Source organism: Bubalus kerabau, chromosome 10 (genome assembly GCF_029407905.1).
Source record: "Bubalus kerabau isolate K-KA32 ecotype Philippines breed swamp buffalo chromosome 10, PCC_UOA_SB_1v2, whole genome shotgun sequence".
NCBI lineage: Eukaryota > Metazoa > Chordata > Mammalia > Artiodactyla > Bovidae > Bubalus > Bubalus kerabau.
The window spans coordinates 54581672-54607982 of NC_073633.1; the positions used below are offsets into that span (position 1 = coordinate 54581672).

The window sequence follows — 26311 nt, forward strand, 5'->3', positions numbered from 1 at the left end:
ACTTAAGGAGGAGGAAATAGGCGACTCAGAAGTTCCTCCCAAAGTCATTTAGATTATTAGGTAATGAGGCTGATTTTATTTTAACAAATGTACTAGAAGGTATGCTTCCACGTGAACTTTGCCCCTTCAAAGCAGTCAACCGGGGAGGCTAAACCTCTGTGCCAAAAACACTGTCACGGCCAAAAACTAATACGTGATTTCTTTTCTGGAACCATTTTCCATTCCTCTGGCAAAGTTTGAATATTCTCCATAGTGACCATTGTTCCTCTGAAAAAGCACATTTCATTTTTGAAAACAGCCAGTCATTACTGGGATGAATAAAGAGACCAAGCCAGGCTGTGCACCTTTAAAAAAAAAAAAAAAAGCGACTCTTAAGTGACAAGTTGTCTTTCTCATCCCGTTGGCACTAAGAGCAGTTGCCAAAGTAGGAGTTCAAAGTGGCCTGTGGTAATGATAGCATCATACTTTGAAGATCAGTCCTCATTCTAGGGTAGAGGCTGGTGCCAGTGATTTTGCTGGAAGAAAATATTGGCAGCTAATTGTCTTCTTCCAGAAAATTAATATGTAGATAATGGTCAAAAGGGGCTTCGTATGTGGTTCAATGGTAAAGAATCTGCCTGCCAATGCAGGAGACACAGGAGATAGGGGTTCAGTCCCTGGGTCAGGAAGATCCCCTGGAGTAGGAAATGGCAACTCACTGCAGTATTCTTGCCTGAAAAATCCCATGGACAGAGGAGCTTTGTGGCTACAGTCCATGGGGTCACAAGAGTCAGGCACCACTGAGCATGCACACCTGATGGTTACAACAGAAATGAAGGATGGTCAGAAGCCATCCTCTGTCACAGCACAGGAGCACCTCCACACGCCCAGTATGTGTCCACTGTCCAGACAACCACCTCGATTGCACATGTGTTCATGTCAGAATTACTGTTCCACTGACTAACACAGCTGTACAGCAAGCAGCAAGGGTGGGAAGCCAAATGGAGGCAAAATAGAAGGGACACTCCTGCCTGGGAAGACCACAGAAGGATGATTTTCACTGTCATAACCCGATGGTGATCACAGGAGAATTCTGACTGCAGCACCAGTTGAGAAGTCACTAAGAGCACGGAGTTAGGCTCTAAAGCACTTGGTGCTTTTACCGCCAGGCAGTGCAGAGCTCCCTGGTTCCGGGCTGGGCGAACCTCATCTCCTTACTCAGCACGGGGTTCAAGACGAGAGCACCCTAAAAAAAGTTGACGGGAAATGTGAGGTGTGGCGTTGATGTTTTCTCCATGAGAAGTCCTACCCATGTTTTGTCTTGTTTCACAATTCAGTGTGTTTGAGAGTATAAAAATGGACTTTCTTAAAGTTTCTTTTTTGTAAGCTTTCTCAAATGCTACTTACTGGATAATATGTAGAACTGTTATTAATTTTCTTGTCCCTGTGCCTTTCTCCCAGGGATTGTTTTGACTTGGTGCAGATGGAGGAGAATAGCCACAGGGGCATGAAATAGCAGCAGCAATCTTAGACAAAGTGTTCATTCTTAGATCTACCCTTCATGATCTCAGACCCTTCAGCCTTCTGGGCCCATTGCTAAGTCTTTGTGGCTCATCTCCCCACCTCCACCCCCATTTAGCGATTATTCTCTCCATAGACTGGCTAAACATTAATTCAACTAACAATGAATACAAATTTAAATCCCTAGAATGTTAAAATACATCATTATGTTGCCTATTTTAACTTGTGCCTTTAAAAGCAGTTGAAATGCGGGCCTGTAGAGTAAGAGGGCACAGAACCAAGCTACAGTGCAGATAGGAATGGGTCAGAGAAAGCACATTGGAAATGTACAGATCTTGGGTGTGTTCAATGTATTAGGCACTTATGATCTGAATCTTGAAAAAAACTGATAGAATTTGTTTCTTTGAATTCATTGATATCACTGATATCAAGATATCCGAAGAGCCTTTGGTTACAGTTAAAATAAAAAACAAAAAACGTTCTGCTGAAAAATGTTTAAAAAAAAGAGGTAAAATAAAATACATCATGAGTTTAGGGAGTTCATTAGTTGACCTTCAGGGTTTTCAGCATTTTCCTATATCATCCTTTCTTACCTCCCATCTCTCGGTTTTAGCTGAATAGAACATGGGCCTGGTATTCAGTAGGGCTAGAGAAGCAACATAGCTATTTATCAGGTTAGGAGAAGAGTGAAGAAACATGGTATCCAATAGGGCTGAGAGTTCCCTAACCCTTTGACCCTTTGATATAGGTTAGACCAAAGGCAGCCTTGGGCCTTTCAGAGTTTGAAAGACCGCTTTCAGGGTTTGATTTTCCCCATTTTAATCTCTTCCTGAAAGCCCCTTTAAGGAAAGCCCCTGGAAGGACACAACATAAAAGTCACTCAGACCTTTTAAAACCATTGTTCTCACTCACTATGCCTGAGAACTCCCTGCCTTATAGATAGCATTATGTTTTTGCAAAGTGCCCTGAACTTTGATATAGGTTCTCAAAGAATATTTGTAAAATTATGCCCTGAGAAAACATTCTTTGAAATGAATTAGTAATGTACAGAAGTCAAGAAGGAAAGGAATGAGGAAAGAAAGGAAAATAATAAATTCACTTTAAAATGAACTGTCCTGTCTAATTGGGCAATGAAGTGTTCTCTCTTGAGCACCATTTAGCTTAATAGACCAAAAGATGGGAAAGGATTGCTCTTTCATAGATGAAGTAATTCACTCTAAAGAAACATTTGGATATTTCTCTGGTAGAGTTACCTGCTTTGGTAAATTATCAGTTCATCTTGTCTAACTGACAACTCAAAAAGCTAATTCCAAGAACAGAAAATTGGCTTTAATAGAAAAGCTATTTGTTTATTTTAGAGGGTGGGGATGGGTAAGCACCTGGTCAAGCTTATACTTGTGACATATTTTCAAAATTTATTTTAAACAAATAATAATTCCTCATAAGTGCTAGCCATCTTTCTGATTATTGGTGGTTGTGTTTGAGGTATGACTGATTTTTTAAACAAAGTTACCAAGGATACGCACCTGAAAAAATCCCGTCCCATTCAGAATTTCAATTTAAACATCTGTACACTTATGCAAATGATTTTTTTTTCTAAGCCTTAATTTTTTTGAGCTCTATTTTTTGGGGAATTGCTTTCAGTGACTGTTTTGTTGTTTAGTCGCTAAGTCATGTCCGACTCTTTTGCAGCCTCATGGACTATAGCCCACCAGGCTCCTCTGTCCATGGAATTTCCCAGGCAAGACTACTTGAGGGGGTTGCCGTCTCCTCCTTCAGGGGATCTTCTCAACCCAGGGATCGAGCCCGCGTCTCCTGTGCTGGCAGGATTCTGTGCCAGCGAGCCACCAGGGAAGCCTGTGGCTGCTTTCGGTCCCTTTAAATAACAGGAAAGGCAAGATCAGGGCAGGAAATGGAAAGTAGTTAGGTTGATTTACCTGGAGCACTAGACTGACTCCAGTGTTCTTGCCTGGAGAATCCCAGGGACAGGGGGAGCCTGGTGGGCTGCCGTCTATGGGGTCGCACAGAGTCAGACACGACTGAAGCGACTTAGCAGCAGCAGCAGCAGACTGACTCCAGTCACCCCTCTGGGCATTGGTTTCCGCAACATCTCACAGGGAAGTCTCTCTTTGTTTGATGAGTAGATTTTGATGATACCACCAGACCTTGCTTCCAAAGTTACTTCTCTATGTCCTGATGGTCCCTGACATGGCCTCGGACTTAGTCCTTGACTAAGAAAATTATTGCGGGAACTATGTAGCTTGAGGTCCTAAAATGCTTCACTGATAGAGATAGTTTTGTTTTGAAAAACAAGTAACAATGGGAAGTAGATTTGTATTGCTGCTGCTAAGTCGCTTCAGTCGTGTCCGACTCTGTGCGACTCCATAGACGGCAGCCCACCAGGCTCCCCCGTCCCTGGGACTCTCCAGGCAAGAACACTGATGCGATATAGTCTTTGCCTCTAAGGATTTAAAGCAAAAGCACACCTATTGTGGCCTTCCATAAAAGGAGAACAAACCAGTCAGTCCTAAAGGAAATCAACCCCAAATATTCACTAGGACTGATGCTGAAGCTGAAGCTCCAATACTTTGGCCACCTGATACAGAGCCAACTCACTGAAAAAGACCCTGATGCTGGAAAAGATTGAAGGCAGGAGAAGGGGATGACAGAGGATGAGATGGTTGGTTGGCATCACCAATTCAATGGACTTGGGGTTGAGCAAACTCTGGGAGATAATGAAGGACAGGGAAGCCTGGTGTGCTGCAGTCCATGGAGTCACAAAGAGTCGGATGTTAACTTAGCTACTGAACAACAACAATGAAAGAGAGAGAAAAATTAAAGCATCCTAATTCTCCCCTACGACACTCAATGAAATTGTTTACCTTGAAGGGAAAAAAATATTTTCCATCCACATCGTGTTTGCATTTTGTTGTCCTGTCTCTTCTTTATGACAGGTATGATATTGAAAGGAATTCTCTTTGATTGATAGTAATAAACCTTATTAAAAAATAAATAATAAGGCCTAAAAAAGAGGAGCAGGTGTATAGAAACAGCATGTTCTAGCTCCTGTGGGTATTCTACCAGAGCTTTTACTCTGGACCTTGGTGAGAACATTTCAGTGCATTCCCTTTCCTGAACCAAATGCCATTAACATGGACAAACTGGTTGCCAGATGGAGTTCTCTTCCACATTCTGTATCTACTTTTCCTGACACCTTAGATGACACCTGCTGGGTTTTGCCATTTAAGATGTCCAAACTTTTGGGGAAACAAGGGTTCAACTCACTCTAAATCATCATATTGCCATGAAATATAGCAGGACGGAATCTGGAAGATTATCCAGTGCAACACTGCACCTTTGGGCAGGGAATATCTATACTGTTCCCTAAGAGAGAAGCTGAGCCCTGGAGAAAGAGGTTCACAAAGTTTCACGAGTATCTGGTAAATTTCGCAGCCTCCTAACCCAGTAGCTGTGTTCTTTCCCTGCTTCACCACACAGTGCTTAGAAGCCTTGCTCCCACTTCCTCTGCTTACCATCTCTTCGTGATGCCAGCCTTGCTGTGGGCTTTACCTAGAAGGTGGGGGAGCTGCTTGATCCCCAGTGGTTTCTTTCCATCACATTTTGTACCTGCTTGGTGTTACATCTTATACAAGGCCTCTGCAGTAGAAATAACGCTGCTGAACTCACTGTATCTGAAAAGGAATATAATGACCTCTCTCTCTTCTGCTCATTCCTGCAATTCCAGTAGCAGCCCCTGCCAAATGCTACTGTCCTTGAAAGATAGGTGATGATGATTATGTTGATAGCTAATATTTTTTAAGCACTTACTATGTACTATGCACTTGGTCTTCCCTGGTAGCTCAGCTGGTAAAGAATCAGCCTGCAAGGCAGGAGACCTGGTTCAATTCCTAAGTCAGGAAGATCCCCTGGAGAACAGATAGACTACCCACTCCAGTATTCATGGGCTTCCCCGGTGGCTCAGATGGTGAAGAATCCACCTTCAACACAGGAGACCTGGGTTTTATCCCTGGGTTGGGAAGATCCCCTGGAGGAGGGCATGGCAACCCACTCCAGTATTCTTGCCTGGAGAATTCCCATGGACAGAGGAGCCTGGTGGGCTACAGTCCATGGGGTCAAAAAGAGTCAGACGCAACTGAGCTACTAAGCACACATGTACTATGCACTTATTCTACAAGCACTTGGGTACCCTATAATAAGGATGTGTGTGTATGCATGCTGTGCTCAGTGTGTCTGACTCTTTGCCACCCCATGGACTATAGCCCATCCAGCTCCTCTGTGCATGGGATTTCCCAGGCAAGAATACTGGAGCTGGTTGCCATTTCTTTCTCCAGGGAATCTTCCCAACCCGGGGATCGAACCTGTATCTCCTGCATTGCAGGCGTATTCTTTACTGCTGAGCCATCAGAGAAACCCAGTAAGGAGGTAGGGATCATTTTAAAGGTGAGGAAAATAAAGCACAGAGAGATTTTAAAAAGCCACCCAGGTTCACAAAGCTAGTAAGTAACAGGGTAGGAATCCAATCCCATCCTCTAGAGTTTGCAAAGTGAGCCTCTCCACTTCACTTTCAAGGTTGGACTTTTCTTTCTTCTCCCTTAAAAAAAAAAGGTGGGGGGGGGTGGTTCACTGTCATCTTTAATTCACATACAGGAAAGCTGATGTAACAAGATGAAGTGTGCTTGTGGCTTCTATGTACCCTCTTGGCATGCCTGGTGGTGCAGGTTCCCAGCTAGTGATGGTGAGACTTATAGCTGGAGAGACCCCCCATGTGTGAGCGTGTGGAACGTGTGTGTATGTGTTATGATGATTTAAGATGGTAGCAGCCAATGGCATTAGAAAGGACCTGCTATTCTGAGCTCTCGCTCTGACAGTAAGATGTGCCTGTAGCAGCTGTTAGCAATCAGAGTGTGTTTCTATCTGATGTGAAATGTGCTGCCATTGCTTGTGAAGTAGATTTCAAAACCTCGCCGTACCAAAGTACCAAAGTGTGTGAATGGTGCATTTTTACTGCAAATTAGAAAGATTCACATATGCCAACGATAGTGTCATGCTCACTCAGGCTCTCTTAAATGACAGAGACACACATTGCTAAGTGCTGGCTTAGCTGATAGGAGTCTGTGCAGGACAGTCATAAAATGTCATCTGAAATGTTTGTCTGCAGGCAAAAGAAGCTCCTTGGATTAGAGGAGCAGAAACTGAAAATGGAATAGGAAGGACAGTGCTGTGAACCTTATCTTGCTATCTTCTCACGGCTGTGGCATTCTTACCCCACCCCTAGTGTATGACTTACATAAAAATAGTTTCAAGATAAACCCCCAAGATATACATTTTTTTTTTCTTGCAGAGAAACGTGACATTTATTAGGTGCTGTGGTCTGGGAATTGATGCTTAGATGTCAGACCTTCTTAAAATAAATCTGATGATCTCTAAGCTTGGTCTGGAGCCTCCATTCTCCTGTCTCATGACCGCTTCATATCCTCAAGGCTCTGCTGCCTTTTTCTGTATTTCCCTTTCCAATGAGGAAAGAGCCACTCGCTCCTGCTTTCTGCCCTTGGGAACAGACAGAAGAAACAACTGTGCTTCAGCTATCAATGCATATTGTTATCTATTGTCTAATTGATGTTATATATTATAACTAAGAATGGAAATGTTTCTTTAATAAGCACGTTTAAAGAACACGCATTTAGATAGTCAGAAAAAAATTCCTTGGGATCTTTGCTCATCATTCTTATGTCTGGCTGAGTGGATTGTCTTAGAGAAACATTATAAAAGAGAATTTTTTAAAAGAAAAATTACCGTTGGCCTGTAATCCAGAAATACATCACTGTTGTATTCAGAGGCTTAGAACTTGTGGGATCTGTTGCTTAGATGTTACTGGGTAGGTTCTGGAAATTAGAGGTGGAAACCTGGTAGAATTTATCTTCTAGGAATTGGTCACTAATCCTTCAAGATCCTAAAGTCTTAAAATGATTAGTATCACAACATCTACACTTCTGCTTCTGGCAAGTCTAAATAATTTGCTTGTGATTTTTAATAAAGACCAGAACCTTCCTTGATCTCTTGCCCAGAACTCCATTCTTCTATTAATTCTACGGTGACTTTGTAAAGTGGGAAATAGTGCGAAGGTAGAGTAGGGGTCTGGGCTGTGAGGCAGTCATCTTAACCATCGTCACCCCCTGAAATGATCTGTAGAGCACGACATTTTTGGTGTCACCAGTCTGTGTTTCTGTGGCTGTGCATGTGTTATCATCTTAGCCTTCAATGGCTTAATATAGAGGAAAGCAAATGTATTTTCAAGGTTTAAAGTTACAAGTTATTATTTTTTTTTTTCCGGCATGAATCCAAACAATTTGGTCAGGGAATATTTCTTAAACAGTATGATCTAATATCCAGTGAACAGTAATTGATCTTCACGAAAACCAAGCTAAGGGAAAGAAACAATAGGTTCCTTTGCCTGATGAGGTATGATGGCTTAACCTGGATTCTTGTTATTCTGACCTACTTCTGCACATCTTCAGCAGGTTATAGCACTGTTAAGAAGTTAGAGAAATTGTGCAGTTGGAGTTTGCACTCAGTTGCTGACTTTTTAGGCAGGAGACTTTGGCCCTTTAAAGAGGATTCTGAGACAAACAGAATGTTTTGATTGATTTATTCAGGGAACTGTGATGCTCTATGCTAAGCATGCAATCGACCAGACTCATAAGAAATCATATAGAACAAATAGATTTCTATGGGGTTTCCCAGGTTAGTCTGGTGGTAAAGAATCTACCTGTAATGCAGGAGGCAGAAGAGACACATGTTCGATCCCTGGGTTGGGAAGATTCCCCCTAGAGGAGAAAATGGCAACCCACTCTAGTATTCTTGCCTGGAGAATCTCATGGAGAGAGGAGCCTGGTGGGCTTCAGTCCACAGAGTCATAAAGAGTCTGACACAACTGAAGCAACTTAGCACACACATACTGTGTCAATGGATTTTTCTGTCTTTGGACTGGTAACTGAATCACCAGGTTTGTTCATTTTTGTAACATTTCAAGTATCCATTGAAAAATAAAATCTTGTAAATTGAATTACCAAGATCATAGAATGACTATAATTTGAGGTGTGCATAGGCAGGTACAAAGCTAAGAGGGCTGTAAAATAGAGTGCTTATCTCTTGGGCTTGGGTGTGAGAATTTTGAGGTAATGGTGTAAAGTAAGGTCATTTCATAAAACGCAGTTAGAGTAATTTTGATGTTTTTGGTAAAGCAGAAACTAGATAAGATCTACAGATTTGCTTTGGTTTTAAAGATGTTCTTTTCTGTTGTTGTCAAAAACAGACCTTGAATGATGAAAGCAAAGAGCTGACCCCATTGCTCTCAACTGTGAGCAAAGGAAGACGTAACCTAAATGTGGCACAATTGCTCTTGTTAAGGGGAAAAAAGGAATTGGTATCTAGAGTGAGGTTGATCGCTAGAAAAGATTAGCTGCAGTTCTGTGAGTCAGATGACACTTTTTTTTTTGGTCTAGTATTATCCAGAATTATATAAAGGACATATGTCTATTGTCGGAATAAAAGGTTTTAAGAAATTCTCTTGATCATACTCTAACCTGTTAGTAAGATAAGATGGATTCTTTTTCTTGCTGATATTAAACGACTTTACCCACACTGAGAAACTTAAGAGAAGGATTTTGGTTAGACATATCTGATCTCAAGGTCCTAGAAAATCTCTTAAGAACTTTATTTTGAAAAAATGTAGTTAATTCTAGAATCTTCAGTTCAGTTCAGTTGCTCAGTCGTGTCCGACTCTTTGCGACCCCATGAATCGCAGCACGCCAGACCTCCCTATCCATCACCAACTCCTGGAGTTCACTCAAACTCACGTTCATCGAGTCGGTGATGCCATCCAGCCATCTCATCCTCTGTCGTCCCCTTCTCCTCCTGCCCCCAATCCCTCCAAGCATCAGGGTCTTTTCCAGTGAGTCAACTCTTCGCATGAGGTGGCCAAAGTAATTTCAGCTTTAGCATCAGTCCTTCCAATGAACACCCAGGACTGATCTCCTTTAGAATGGACTGGTTAGATCTCCTTGCAGTCCAAGGGACTCTCAAGAGTCTTCTCCAACACCACAGCTCAAAAGCATCATTTCTTCAGTGCTCAACTTTCTTCACAGTCCAACTCTCACATCCATACATGACCACTGGAAAAACCATAGCCTTGACTAGACGGACCTTTGTTGGCAAAATAATGTCTCTGCTTTTGAATATGCTATCTAGGTTGGTCATAACTTTCCTTCCAAGGAGTAAGCATCTTTTAATTTCATGGCTGCAATCACCATCTGCAGTGATTTTGGAGTCCAAAAAAATAAAGTCTGACACTGTTTTCACTGAGGGGGCTTATCCCAACTGAGAATAATTAGCTGAATGGCCAGTTACCTTTGTCTTCATCGTTGATTTCACATAACCCCACGAATCCTCAAAAACAAGTATATTCCCATTGTTCACAAAAGTGATGGAGGTTAGATTAGGAAAGACCCCAAAAAAGAGAAAAGTATTTGTGTTACTGATTTTAACAGCATCATCTTTTGTTGGGTGAGAATTTATTCAGCATTTGACCTCCTGGATAAGTAAAATTAGGAAGCAATTTCTCTTACTGTTCAATTATTTTGTCCAAAGTTTTAGTTGTTCACCAATAATTACCAAAAAAAATAGAGTATGCTGCCTTAAATTGAGGTCTTCTGTGCATGGCTGTGTAGTAGGAAAATTCAAGAAAGAGAACTTGATCTAAAAATCAAAACCATCCACTGATGTTCTATATGAAAAATCTGTTTCTTCTCCAATTTGACATAATTTCCCTGTCTAGGGATAAAAGTACCCATTTGGATTTGGCTTTTAGCAAAGACACATGTGCATCAGGGAATGCGAGTCAGTTTCTCTGGAAACCTTAATCCAGCAGAGATAGAAACAAATCACAAAGGATTAATACTCAGTTCCCGTTGTCAGAACTACCTGCATATTCACAGAAAGCCACATGACAGCATGTGCCTATCTTCTTCATTCTTCAGAGATTTCCTGCATACACGGCTCAGCTTTCTCTGAATTCGTATGCAGCCTTCTGGCCCAGAGTTTTAACTCTTAAATGCCTAAGTTTTACTTGCTAAAGACTGAAGGAAAGAGTTACTGTTTCAAAACTCTGATTTTGTCATATTTTAGACTTCCTTTGCAAATGCTTGATCTGTTGGAGAGTTTGAAGTATGTTTATGTGTAAGTATTTGGCAAGTATATGTAACAGTTTTATTTTTAAAAATGATTTTTAAAAAGCTGTTACATTTTCAGTAGAAACCGCAATCAAGTTAAAGCTTTTAAGAGGTGGCTTTCAATAGTACAAAAGGCATAGACCTTCGGTGGGGTGGGGGAAGGCAAAGTAAGGTACAGGACTTTTTTTTTTTTTTTTGCGTGGCTGTAATTTAACAGGGTCCTTTGAGTCAGACTTCCCTGGTGGCTTAGACAGTAAAGAATCTGCGTGCAATGCAGGACACCCGGGTGCAATCCCTGGATTAGGAAGATCCCTTGGAGAAGGGAATGGCTACCCACTCCAGTATTCTTGCCTGGAGAATTCCATAGACAGAGGAGCCTGGCAGGCTACAGTCCATGGGGTTGCAAAGAGCTGGACAGGACTGAGCGACTAATACTTGAGTCAGACATAAACTTAATACCAAGGATTAGAATGCCAGAGGGTAACGTGTTTGTTGTGTATAAAATGTAGAAATCATGCCATTTCCATGATCCCTCTGCAAGACAGCCCAAGTCCTGGTGAAAGGCTTAGTTCAGTGACTTTGCTTGTGACCCTGTTAGAAGTGACTTCTCCATCTATGTGTCTGTCAAGCTGAGACAAAGATAATGACATTTGAATTCATTAGTCACCTCGGGGCTTCCCAGGTGGCGCTAGTGGTAAAGAACCTGCCTGCCAATGCAGAAGACTTAAGGGGATGTGGGTTCAATCCCTGGGTCGGGAAGATTCTGGAGGAGCACTCCAGTATTCTTGCCTGGAGAATCCCCATGGACAGAGGAGTCTGGTGGACTACAGTCCATAGGGTCACAAAGAATCTGACACAACTGAAGCAACTTACATGCACACACACAGTCCCTCAGGAAGGCATTTTGGAAACTAACAATTAAAGAAAAACTTTGAGTCTAGTTAGCAGATGAAAATTACAGTTCTTTGGGTTTTTCTTTACTCTCTTTGTGGCAGAGCCTGTTGTGGGTAGTGAAGGAACCGCGTCCTGGTCCTTGCCAAGGATGATATGCCAAGCTTCCTAAAGCTTCCCATTTATATAGGTCTTTTCATCTTCAAAGAGCTTTGTGAGCATTCATTTACCACCACCTGCCTGGGAGGTAGGAGTTATTCCCATTTTATAGATGGAGGAAGTAGAGATGTAAGCGACTTGCTTGAGGCCACCCAGGGAGTTGAGGGTCATAGGGAAATGCAGGAGGATTGCCAATTCCATTTCTGAGCTGGGTCAGCCTCCACCTCTTACTTTTTCATGGCATTCCCCTTGAGAGCCCCAGATTGACGATGACATAAACCTAAAGGCATTAGATAATTCTGAGGAAGAAAGAGACACCAAGCTTTATTGTTGTTTTTTTTCCCCCTCTTTGGTGGCTGCCTCTACAATTAAACCCTGAGAATCTAGACATAGAGAAGAAGCCATTTAACCCTCCTGAGGTTCATTTTCCACATGTGCAGAATGGGGCTTAATAAGACCCATCTGCCTACTTCAGAGTTGTTGTGAACACCAAAACCAAAAGAAGCCAATGAGGACAAAAACTTTAAAAACTGTTACAGAACTCTGCAAATATCAAGCATTACCGTTGCTGCCAGAAATGACCACAAGACAGCTCGACCAAAGGGGTAGGACTTTTCTATTAGGGGAGTCATTGCTTTGGTGATGTTCAACTAGGATCAAGTACTATAATGAAGAAAATCCAAAAGTCAGTGGAAGAAAAGACTATACCAGGGATACATACCAGTATTATATTTAGTATATATTTAGTAGACAAAATGGCAGAACAAGTTGATTATTAGTTTGCAGGGTATGTAATTGGAACTCGGCCCTCCTCACCCAGGAGGACTATTGACCGAGCCTGGCCTGGGAAACACATGCATGCTATACTTCAAGCCCCCAGGGTGACAGAATATGCCAGACTGTTCGAAGCCCACAGTCTGTTCTCTCCCACCATGAAGCTGCATTGTGAGCTTTCTGCAAACCCTGATGGTGGTCTGGGGCCCTGGGCAACAACAGTGAGAGCGTGGGGAGAGAAAAAGGCTCCCTTACTCCAGGCTACTCCAGCCACTCTGCAGCAGGGCTCACAAGCAGGTGAATTTCAGCCCCAACTTCTGCCCCCTCAGCCGGGCACCGTCAGAGTCCTTGGAGACCCTGAAACTAGTGATGCCAGACCAGAGGGGCTACAAAACTGTAGAAGTCAGGAGTCACCAAAGTCCCTCCAGGGAACCAGGTGAAGACTCCCTGTTCCCCCTACAGCTGGCCTTGACACGCAAGCCACACCGCCATCCAGGCAGCTGCTGAAGCCTTTAATACCCCAGCAGTTTTAAACAGGGGATAAAATAAAGTGACTAATCCATAAAGGACTCAAGCCATTTTTGCTGAAAATAAAATCAAATGCCTTAGGGTTTTTCTTTTTAATCTTTATTGGTTTTTCTGCTTACAAAAGTAATGCATGTTGGTAGTAAAAAAAAATTCGAACTTTAGAGGAATATGTAACATAGCAGGTGAAAAGTCCTCCATATTCTCAGCCTTCCAGGAAAAATACTGCCAACAGATCGGTGTAAAACTACTTTTTTTTTTTAAGCAGCAGTTCTTGACAGTTTTTGCAAAACACACACAATTGCTTGGCATTCATATATGTGACATACTGTCATGGATGTACCCAGGGTTTGCCCATTTCCTAGCAAGCCTAGCAGTAATCCCGCCCTGTTCAGCCCAATTCAAGAAAGTATATGGTTATGCAAGTGAGCTAGAGTGAAAGATATTACTGGGGTAAGCTTAGGTCTGTATTAGTTTATTTATTATACGAACCATTAAAATCTTTAATTTTTTTTTGCTATTATTAGCAATGAATGCCTTGTGACACATCCCACATTGATTGCAACATGCTGCTGTGTTGTACCAAACAGTTAAGTGCCAACGTTGTAAAGGATTGCTGTGGTAGCTGGTATGAACTGCCTGTCATATTATTTGGAGGATAAGCTGCTTTTCTCTATCCTCACTTTGGAAAGAGCTTAAAGTCTGCAGAAAAGAATTTCATTTCGCTATAAGGCAGGATTTCTTATCAACAATAACAATAATAATAACTGTGTTTTGAGTGCCAACTCTTTCTAAGAATTGTGTGGTATGCATATATATAGAATACATATATAAAATGGCCGTATGTGCTATGTCATTTAGACATTATATCACTGACTCTTCAAATAGGAAACTGAGACTGAGAGGTAGGTGAAATAACTTTCCTGGTCTTAAGAAGTGTTCAGCGTTGGTACTGATCACCCTAAGGTCCCAAACTCTACTTGGTATTTTATAAAATTGAGAAGAATGGTCTCAGAAAGTTGATGATTATTTCCAGTTATAAACTAGAAAGACATCTTGACATCAGTTCTCAGTAGTATTAAGTTTAACTCGATTACCTATGGGATGTCTTTTGATCCTCGGTTAATGATTTCTTACCAGGAGCAGTTTGTCCTGATGTTTGAAGGTATTGGAGACATTCAACTTGACTGTGCAGTATGAGGAAGGGGCAGGACCAAGGGGGTGCAAGACTTTGAGCTAAAGAAAAATACAAAATGTGTCCACCTTCCAGCCTTACCTCTTCCTAGCTCTCTGACATTGGGCAAGTTATCTAGCCTCTCTGAGCTTCAGTTTTGTCATCTAAAAAAATACAGATGATGATCCCAATGATACTACCTATATTGTAGGGTTGTTAGAACAGCAGATTAGATAATGCCTGACATGTTATAAGCCTGAATATTTGTAGATATTATTGATTACTATCTGGACGTCCCTGGTGGCTCAGATGGTAAAGCGTCTGCCTACAATGTGGGAGACTGGGGTTCAATCCCTGGGTCGGGAAGATGCCCTGAAGAAGGAAATGGCAACCCACTCCAGTATTCTTGCCTGGAAAATCCCATGGACGGAAGAGCCTGGTAGGCTATAGTCCATGGGGTTGCAAAGCATCAGACACGACTGAGCGTCTTTCTTTTTCTTTCTTTTGATTACTATCTATCCATTTAGATTATTGTTGAGAGATCACTCTTCACCCACAGATTAAAGTGATGGATACAACTCTTGTGCAATTACATTTTTAAAAATTTTTTGTATTTTTTAATTCTTGGGGAGAATGGGCATTTTTCTCTGGACCAAGATAACACCAGAAATAAGTCTGAGAAACAAGTCAGGTGTTGAGAACACCAATGTCTTGTTATCTTCTATAATGAAAAGTAGAAAGCACACTTCTTTCAGAGGTGCAGTGCTAAATGACAGCCCAGCCTAAGGACCACTTGGCTAATTAGCACACCTGCATTCCAGAATTTCCTGACGCCCCATTGCCACTTGTTGTTAGCTCCTTGAAAACTGCAGAAATTTGCCTGTGCAGGTGTGGAGAGCTGCTTGAATTATTTAGGGTGCATGAAAGAGCAAATTATTTAGGCAATAGAGCTGAAAATGTGGGCAAATTAGAATTTTTCATAGCAAGATTGTTCATTGTTAAGCCAATTCATGATTATATGTGTGCGTCTTGCTTCAGCTATTCCGTGCTACACAATAAACTCTCTTTGCTGCAGTGAATATGGATGTGGACTAATTTAATCAATATACTTGTGGCAGTGGCGGTGTCTGACAGATTTCATCCTTTGAAATACCGGCTGACTTAATACATGCAGTATATATACGGGCCAAGGCTCATAATCTTTGTTACAAGACGATTATTTTGAAAAGACACAACACTGCCTGTTAGAAAATGGAAAAGCCTGAGGGATGAAAAGCAAAGGGCAGGGAGATTTTTGTCCTGTTCCCTCTTATTGGTCTGAAAACACCAATTTGTGGAGCTGAACTGCTTTCCTTTGGAAAAATTTGTGAGGCATTGACTATTTTATTTCCCTCTTTGATACGTCTGAATTCTGTACCTTGACTGAAAAAGATAGAAGGAGGTGGTTTTTTGTGCATTGTTGGATTGAATGGAAGATTGAGTAAGTGCCCTGCTCTGATCTGCAAATGTTTGCTTTCTGGAAAGATCAACACATGTGATCAGATCACTTTCAGAGAATTTGCTTTTGGGGGCAAGTGGATTTTAGTCATTTCCTAAAGAGCACTTGTGTTTGAAATTGTCTTCTGAGCTAAGAGAGCCACCCAAAGAGGTAGGCTAGAAGAATAGTTTAACCCGATGAATTAAAATATCAGAACCCGGCTTTGGCGAACCCTCCCATCACCTCACCACGAGATTCCTAGGGAAGCTTGTTCTCACCTGGAATCTTTGGCCAACACTGCCCACTGGAGCCAAGCACAAACACAGCGCAGGGACCAAAGGTCTAGGCAGTTCACCCCTCGCTGGACAGTGCAGGCCAGTCTACAGTGAGTCATTCATAGGAAGCATCTGGCTTCCCTAAAGTCTTGTAAAATATGTCTCAGCTAGAGTGCCCTTCAGAGCTACAGCAAGACTGAAGAGCAGGAGTTTGGGAGCCTGACATAGGCCAATGGTCCTTTGTGGTAGTAACACCAAACTCTGGATTTATACCACAGAGACTTTCCCACCCTGACTCCCAACCTCTTCCCAGCCTGGTTGAGAGCCATCCCAAGGGTAGAAGTTCTGGGTTGGGGTGTCAATCCCAGGGGCACCCCCATCATGAGTAAACCCTTCCTTACCAGGCTTCCAGACCACTTTCAAGATTCCAGGAGCCAATTAGTAGGCAGTTTGGTCACTGCCTTAAACGTCATCATGGCACTTCTCTTGGATCATCCACTAGCAATCCAGGCAGTGAACAACTGTATACCATTTTCCATTTGATCCAGATACATATAGTTCTACTCAGTGCTCCCTATCTGGCCTGCCTAGTGCTTTTCCTATCTTATAAAGGACTAAATAGGCATGCTTGATCTCCCCATTGCTAAGATGAAATGAAAATAACCTTTAGGCTTCCTTGGTGGTCAATGGTTAAGAATTCCCTTGCCAATGCAAGGGATATGGGTTCAATCCCTGGCCCGGGAAGATCCCACATGACTCCAGGCAGCTAAGCCCATGCACTACAACTACTGAGCCCATGTGCTGCAACTACTGAAGCCCATGCTCTGCGACAAAAGAAGCCATCACAATGGAAAGCCCACACACCAAAATGAAAAACAGCCCCCTCTCACCACAATGCAGCTCACAGCAATGGAGACCCATTGCTAGAGAAAGCCAGCACAAAGCCACAAAGACCCAGTGCAGTCAAAGATAGATAAATAAACATTTTTTTTAAGAAAATAACTCTTGAAAGGCCCAAGTTTTGCTAGTATTGCTTTTCACTTTGATGCTGACTTAAACTATAAAGCCTAACAAGATTTGTCTAATTTTTCTTAATACAGTTTGAGGTGAGGTATAAGCAGAAGCAGCTCTGCCTTCCTTATTTCTTATATCAGTTGAATTTAATAGATGGGGCTTCCCTGGTGGCTCAGATGGTAAACAATTTGCCTGCAATGCAGGAGACCCAGGTTCAATCCCATCCCTTGGAGGGGGAAATAGCAACCCACTCCAATATTCTTGCCTGGAGTATGCCATTGTGAGAGGAGCCTGGTGGGCTACAGTCCATGGGGTCGCAAAGAGTCAGACATGACTAAATGATGAACACTTTCAAGTACTTTGTGTTGTCTGTTTATTCTCTTCCTGAAGGTTTGGGATGGGAGAGGCTGGTTCTCATTACAGACTAGTTCATCCACATAGGAGAATCCAGACAATAACTTTCAGTTGATACCACCTTTTAGGCTTTTTCTACTACTACTTGGCTTTTGTCTCTAAAAAACACTGGGCAAAATTTTCTCTCTCTAGAGCTGCAAACAATCTATGGCATAAAACTTTGCCTCTACCATATATTAAACATATTGGAGGAGCCAAAATTGTGTAACATTACTAGAGTTTAGATTTAACAATGAATTCTCCTTGAAGAAATCAAGCTAGTCTCTAAGATGAGGAGGACAACTTAAAGATGATCTTTTTGTTGAGTGTGATCTTACAACATACTAAGCTGCATAATTCCAAATAGACGTATTAGTGTACAAAGACACCATTATTGGGGTATTAGAAGGCTTTGGGTTTATGGCATATTTATTGGATGTGAGATTTTGAACAGTGTCTAACTCTGGACCATGAAACTAAGTAAGTCAACACTAAAAGTGATTGATAGGAAAAGCACTCACTAAAAGACCCTGCAGTACTTGTAGTCCCCTTGGAAGGAAGTTAACGGGAACACATCATGTGTAATGAGGTTAAGTCCAGTAATGCTTGCCCTTTCAAAGTATCGAATATAACATTACATCAGATCTAGAGTAAGTGGTTGTGGAAATTACCCCTGGATAGGATGTGATATGACATTGGAAGAAATTAGGCTCAATATGACATTGGACTCTGTGTACGTGTGTTAGTTACATCATGCAATATCGATACATTCCATAGACCAGTCATTGCTTTGTGTGAGGCATGGCACTAGGTAGGGTCTTCATGAAAATGAAATATACTTGGGCAATTGCAATTTGTGTTTATGTGTGTGACTTAGTAGATAATCTAACATATCCAGTAGTGAAAACCATGGAAATAAATTTAGTGTAATGGCGTGTTTCAGGTAAACTGGTGAATGTTACCATCCTGTATATTTAGCCTAGTGTCGATTCTTTATTTCACACATAAATTATATTTAAGAGGTCCAAGTACTTTGTTTTGCCTAATTATTCTATTCCTTAAGTTATTTTTTGATCCTTAATTATGCTCTTTCCAACTCTGCTCAAGATAAAATATGTTTGCTTAGAAATGTGCTTTATCATATTTGGGAACTTTGGTGTAATATATATTAATTATTTGGTTATTCCTCCAGTATGAGACATCTTTAAGTAATCAGTTAGATAGAAAACATGCATGCTATACCAGAAAATCAATTTTCAGCATAAATAACTCAGAAGCTACATATTCTATTTGTCCAGATTCATCACTGTTAAATTCTGATAGGACATTAACGTTATGGTTGAAAGGTTTTGATCGTACACAAATGGACTAATTTTTAACACATGGCAAGTCCATTAATTAAAAAAAGATGAGTAAGGAATTCTTACCAACATATGTAACTTATTAATATCTTGAATTGAATCGTTTTCCTAAGTAGTCTTAACTTTTTGGAGTCTATTTTTCTTCACCTGCCAAGCTACAATGCTGTAGCCAACACAGATTTATGACCTTTTAAAAATAATGATGGAAAATGAGATCGGAGGAAACATTTTAGTATCTGCTTTGCTCTGAGGCCTAAACTGCGAACTCTCCAGTTCTTGAAGGCTTTGAAATGCTGATTCCAGTCTTCTTGTGGGTTCTTAAACACCTTCTCAAATGACCCATTTTAATAACCTGAAAGCTATTATATAACGAGCAGCCATAATTTAGTCCAGGGCTCTAGGGGGACCCTCACAGTTCAGCAATGAATAGTTAATGCAGTATAATGTTTAGCAGGTTATTAGTTTTCACGATACAAATGCTGATCAGGGAATGCTTTTATAAGGTGTTTAAAAGAAAATGTAATTAACTGGTTGCGTGCTTCTGTTGCAGCTCAAATTGAAATTATTCCATGCAAGATCTGTGGAGACAAATCATCAGGAATCCATTACGGTGTCATTACATGTGAAGGCTGCAAGGTAAGCCTTTTTAATTGTTGTTGTTGTTTCTATTAATGTTCAGGGTGGGGGTATCTTTGTGACTTTTATTTTTTACTTCTACGATGCCTAAAAATTCAACCCCTTGACATTTTGAGTGATGAGAAACAACAGGACGAAATAAGCATTGGGTGTTCATTACAGTGAAGGAAGTTTTATATATAGATATGTGTGTGTATACTCACACGCGCACACATACATATAAAACGCCTTCCATCAAAATAATGGAAGGCTGGAGAGAAGCGTTTGAGTGTGGCTCATTTGTCACTTCCAATCCCAGCATTGATATCTCTCTGGTTATCTTCTTTCAAAAAAGAGATGACTCTAGACTTCCGTAATGTCCCTGTTATAAGCTTTATAAGAAGGCGTTTCCGATAAGTTTAATGGGAATGCGATTGAAAATCTTATTGTTGGCACACAGATGTTGATACATCTGGTCAAACTGTGGCAAGGTTTTTGGGAAGAACTGAGTTCTGGTCCCAGGGCCGCCACTTGTTCCTATTGTTTTAGGCACGTCTGCCTCTTTTAGTGACTCTGTTTCTTCATCCATAAAGTGCCATCCTTCCTGTCTTTTAGAACTATTCCAAGAATAGAAGTAAAAACTATAAATAGTCCTTATAAGCTAAAAAGTGCTATTTAAATCTAATAGTCTTCTTGCTGTTGTTACTATTTTAATCATTACTTATGCTGATCACAGGGCAACATGGACAGCACACGCATAATGTGGGAATGGAAAATAAAGACGTTTCTCCTAATCATTCAAGACCCCTACACCTAGATTGCCTCTGTCATTCAAATTTCAATTTATTAAGATTTAAATCCTCCTGCTTATCTTGGAAGGGCCTTGAGACAGCTTACTTACAGGATAAAACAGTGCAAAATAAACAGGAGAGAAGCTATTTGGACACGCAGGAGGCCTCTGAGACAGTTGCTTGCTACTGAACCAGGCCTGGATTAGCCCTAAAGCATTTGGATGGTGAAGGAAAAAAATAAAATCAACATATTTGGTTAGCTTTCCTTTAGTGAAATTAGAAAATACAATGTCATAAAATGCAAAACCACCTTCACACACAAGTAACTACTGAGAGATTTAAGAGAAATTTCTCTCATAGCATCCTTATGTCTTGTTTTACTGTTAATCATTCATCGTAACATTTACCACTTTATAAGTGTACAAATGCTTCATATCGATCTCATCTTGGGGAAGCTTGAGATTTCCGCACACCAACTACATACTTTTTTTTTTTTTAATTCACTCATCTTTAGAAATAGAGAACTTTCTACTCAAAGGAAACTGAATTATTCATCTCTCTCTGGTAACCCTCAAGACCTCAAGCTTCTGTATTAGCAAGGAAAATAAATTATTTCCTCAATTTGCGCTCCCTCCAAATTAGTTACTAAATTAAAATTAAATGAAATCAGCTGCCTGGCCCATGTTACAAGCTGTAAGGAAGAGAGCGCTGTCTATGACAGCTGGCATTGCATTGATTTTTGAGGTTAATTTGGCTGTCGTGACTGGACAGTTGACACACGTCATCCTCACCCACTCTGTTCGCACCTTCTTGTCCCTTGTGGGGGATGGCGTAGCCTCTTTGTTTCTCTTTTTTTTCCTGTTTTTAATTGGAGGATAATTGCCTAGCATGGCCTTTCTTGATGAAAGGTGTATAGCCAGCAGTGCTTCTCTACCAGGAGGTCCAAGCACACTTGACTTTTGTGCGTTGCCTGTCACCTAGGTGTTTTCTTAAGTGGACAGGTCCCAAGCAGACAAAGCTGCTCACTCTGTCTGTGTCTCTCAGTAATGCCACACATAGTTTAATGTGGCAAATTGAATTGAATACAGAACCTAGGAATGGCATCCAGGGCAGGGCCAGGGAGAGGGCGCAGGCTACTTCATAGGAAACACCCCAGCAGTTCTGAAGATTAACAACATGCTATTCAGAAAGATTTGAATTGATTCCCTGAGTACCACTGTTTACAGAGGCAGGAACGATGTGTGTTTTCTTTGTTTATTTATGACAAAAATGAAAGTGATAAGAAAGCACAGGGCAGCTATTATTTCCCTATTGTCATTTTCCTAGATTCCCTTCCAGGTCTTGTGCAGCCTCAGTGCCAACGTGGTTTTGGTTATCTGCAGCTCTGTTTTTCATCACTATTCACTTTATACAATGGAAATATCAAAAACAATTAAAATTTAATTTCATTAACAGATTGGGCCTATGCCCAGTCTAGGATCTATACAGTGGTATGTGTTTATATTTGATGAATGTAGTATTTGTTCTGTACCATAGTTTCTGCCTCAATTAACATTTTTTTTAATTGAAGTATAGTTGATTTACAATGTCATGGTAGTTTCAGGTGTACAGCACAGTTATTCAGAATCTTGTCCAGATTATTTTCCCTATGTGTGTGTTAGTTGCTCAGTCGTGTCCAACTCTTTGCAGCCCTATGGACTGTAGCCCACCAAGCTCCTTTGTCCATGGGATGTCCATAACACTGTCCATAATATTGGAGTTGGTTGCCATTTCCTTCTCCAGGGGATCTGCCCAACCCAGGGATTGACCTGGGTCCCTCACAATGCAGGCAGATTCTTTAATATCTGAGTATAATCCCCTAGTCTATACAGTAGGTCTTTGTTGGTTATCTATTTTATATATGGTGGTATGTACATGACAACTAACATTTTCATCTCTAGTAGGAGTGAAGTCAAGAGATTTCTACTTTTGCCAGTGGTGTTAATGATTTATCATATTCTAACCAGATGGAGATGGTTGTATCATGACAGACTGTCGATAATTAATCTCTGTGATAGAATCATCAGATTTAAGGAAAATTTCTGATTAGACTTCCCTGGTGGCTCAGATGGTAAAGCGTCTGCCTACAATGCAGGAGACTTGGGTTCGATCCGAGTCAGGAAAATCCTCTGGAGAAGGAAATGGCAACCCACTCCAATACTCTTGCCTGGAAAATCCCATAGACAGAAGAGTGTGGTAGGCTACATTCCATGGGGTCACAAAGAATCGGACACGACTGAACAACTTCACTTTCACTTTTCTGATTAGATATATAAATAGATATAAGAGAAAAAAAAGTAACTCAGTCTTTGTCTGAAAAAAATCACTTTGTGAATGTATTTTGAATTGCATTTTAAAAACAACAACCTGAAGCCACAAGAAATCATAGGACCTATATATAGTCACTGAAATGATTCTGTCTTCACCACATACTTGCTCAGGTAAGCATTACACATGAACAGCACAAGTGGATGTTCTGGGAGCTCTTTTTCTGGTTCCTGAGTACTCCCAGCTCACTCTCTCTATGTCCCTTTGGCTGTGTGCAGAGAGACAGCACAGTGCCAGACTTATGCTCTGGTTCTTGAGCCAGACTGCCTGGGTTCAAGTCAGAGTTCTGCTGTTTACCAGTTTGAGCAGCCGCCCAACCTCTTTGCGCCTCTGTGGTTGCACACGCTTGGGTGAAGCCCTCACGACAGCGCTAGTGTAAGAAGCACTCACTGAGGACTGCTTCGGGTCGTTATTCTTGGGCAAGCCTGAGCAATGTGCTCTGTATAGTCAGACACTATTTCCAGGACACCTGTGGGTCCAGTCTTGATTTTGTGGCCATTCGTAATTTGATATGTAGCTCTGCCAATATAAACAACAAAAATACGAGCACCCCCTTGGGTGCTTTATAAATGCTATAAGGAATCTAAAGACACAGAAGATGAGATTGGGTGCATTCAGGGTGGTGTGGCTATAGACACGGCAGTTCAGTGATTAAGATTCCGCGCTTCCATTGTAGAGGACTTGGGTTCGATCCCTGGTTGGGGAACTAAGGTCCCACATGCCACATGGCAAACAAGCCCAACTACTGAGGCTCTGCACTCAAGAGGCCATGCTCTGCAACTGGGAAAGCCCCTGAGTGGCAAAACTATAGAAATCCCACCTGCCACAGCAAAGATGCAGCACAGCCAAAAACAAACCAAAAAAAAAGATGACCGAATCCTTCCTTCATGCAGCTCACAGTCTACTTCTGGAGATGACACATTTTAGCATATGAAGAACGCAATACTAGGGTGAGGCCACAGTCTGAGATGTGACCCATGAAGCACACATCCACTAGGCATCCAGAGCCTAAAAATGGGCAAGTCTTGGTTGTATTCTAGGGACAAGATGTAGTAGCCTGGTTTGACAAGAGCAGCGGGTTACTTCGGAGAAGGCAATGGCAACCCACTCCAGTACTCTTGCCTGGCAAATCCCACAGACAGAAGAGCCTGTTAGGCTGCAGTCCATGGGATCCCTAGGAGTTGGACACGACTGAGCAACTTCACTTTCACTTTTCCCTTTCATGCATTGGAGAAGGAAATGGCAACCCACTCCAGTGTTCTTGCCTGGAGAATCCCAGGGACAGGGGAGCCTGGTGGGCTGCCGTCTCTGGGGTCGCACAGAGTCAGACACAACTGAAGCGACTTAGCAGCAGCAGCAGCGGGTTACTCTTTCTACAGTGGAAGATAAGGTTAGACAGTTATGCCATCCCAAATTTTTAAGAGCTTTGTTATGCCAAGGTTTTTATTATAAAAATATTGCCCTTGTTCTTTGGAAATAATAAAGAAACAATGTATTAGCATTGGGCAAGCCCTGAATATTGCATTTCAGAAGACTGTTGAATCCAGGCCTAGGAGGGCTTAGCTCTGTGAGAAAAGATGTTTCTGAGCTTTTGGAACAGAAAGTAGTCCCAGCCCTGGGTGAGCACTAGCAGGGGGTGTCATGTAGGCTGGGCATGCTTGCCAGGGAGGAGGGGCCAGGCCATGGAGCATGGAGACAGAGGAGAAGGCCAGAAATAAAATGAAGAGGCTGCTTTTCAGGGTTCAGGTTGGCTCTTCAAAGTGAATACAAATGCTGAAGTGTTTATGGTTGAGGCTTTCTTTTGAGATATGGCTTCCCTGGTAGCTCAGCTTTTAAAGAATCTGCCTGCAATGCAGGAGATCTGGTGTAATTCCTGAGTCGGGAGGATCCACTGGAGAAGGGATAGGCTACTGCTCCATTATTCTTGGCTTTCCTGGTGGCTCAGCTGGTAAAGAATCCCCCCCGCAATGGGGGAGACCAGGGGTCGATCCCTGGGTTGGGAAGATACCCTGGAGAAGGGAAAGGCTGCCCATTCCAGTATTCTGGCCTGGAGAAGTCCATGGATACAGTCCACGTGGTTGCAAAGAGTCAGACAGGACTGACTTTCACTTTCCTTTTCACTTTTCTTTTGAGACATGGTTCTGTTTATCATCCGACTTCAGTTCCTACCTTCAGTATTAGATACAGTGGCTGCTTAGAGGATAATGATGAAACATTTATCTCAAGATTAAAAAACACACACACAGTTTTTCATCCATATTCTCTCAGTCTTTGGGGCTCTATCATAACTTTTTCCCCCAGTTTTTTTGGGAAACAATTGGCATATGTTACTGTATAAGTTTAAGTCATTCAGCATGATGGTATGATTTACATATCTTGTGAAATGGTTATCAAAATAATTTCAGCTAACATTCATTTTCTCATACACATATGATGCTTCAACAACTTGAGTTTGAACTGCATGGGTCCACTGAGTTATACTCACACAGATTTTTTTCAATAAATAATACTGAGGAGAAATTGTAAATAAATATGAATTTCTTTTTAATGTTGTCTTTTCATATTTGATGTCTACTGTTGGTAATGCATATAACATCTCCTGTATTGTATATGACAATATGGATGTAGATACTGACAGACAATTCATCTTGAAAACAAAGGACATAAACTTATGGTATTGATAAATACAATAGAGGACTGTCAGTATAGTTTCTCCTCCCTGTGATTTTTTAATAACATTTTCTTTTCTCTGGCTTATTTTATTGTAAGAATACATTATATAGCTCATACAACATACAAAATTTTTGTTAACTATTTATGTTATTAGTAGTTCAGTTTGCAGGGAGTCAAAAGTTAAACTTGGATTTTTTACTATATGAGGGTTTACAACCCCTAACCCTTGCACTGTTCAAAGGTTAACTGCAGATACAATGAAAAAAAAGAAAAAAAAGAAAGGGAAAATTTTTTCTCCTTGTGATGAAAACTCTTAGGATTTATTCTCATATCAACTTTCTTACATATCATATGGTAGTGTTAACTATGATTATCATTCAACTATGACTTCTTTTTTAAATTTTGATTGCTTTTGTCCATCATGGATTTTTTTTTTTTTTTTTTTTGCGCCAGTTTTAATTTTTATTTAGTTTTTGGCCATGCCATGCGGCATGCAGAATCTTAGTTCCCCCAACCAGTGTTTAAAACTCATGGCCCCTACAGTGGAAGCATGGAGTCTTAACCATTGCACTGCCAGGGAAGTCCCTAACTTCTTAAATAATAATGTACAGTTGAGTATTGAAGTTAGTAAATTGATTTCTGATTACACTTAAGACCCTTTGCTGCTGCTACTGCTGCTAAGTCGCTTCAGTCGTGTCCGACTCTGTGCGACCCCATAGACGGCAACCCACCAGGCTCCCCCGTCCCTGGGATTCTCCAGGCAAGAACACTGGAGTGGGTTGCCATTTCCTTCTCCAATGCATGAAAGTGAAAAGTGAAAGTGAAGTCGCTCAGTTGTGCCCGACTCTTAGCGACCCCATGGACTGCAGCCCACCAGGCTCCTCCCCCCATGGGATTTTCCAGGCAAGAGTACTGGAGTGGGTTGCCAGACCCTTTACCTTGTGATAAGTCTAAGAATGTGTCAAATATTTATTCATCAGTTAATACATTTAAGATGATGTCTTATGAAAAGCTTCCTCTTCCACCCAGGAAAGGGAGAACTTGGAATTTTTTTTTTTTTTTTTTTTGCATTAA

The 26311-nt window shown here is 41.3% G+C and overlaps 1 protein-coding gene across 8 annotated transcripts in view; it reads left to right on the top strand.

Moving 5' to 3' along the window:
* The window catches only part of RORA (RAR related orphan receptor A), an 816521-nt gene that overhangs the window by 745615 nt on the left and 44595 nt on the right, over positions 1-26311 (top strand). For all 8 annotated transcript variants that reach the window (XM_055537759.1, XM_055537758.1, XM_055537763.1 and 5 more), the window contains one exon: positions 19342-19427. In XM_055537759.1, the coding sequence (XP_055393734.1) occupies positions 19342-19427 (86 nt within the window). The remainder of the gene's footprint in view (positions 1-19341; positions 19428-26311) is intronic.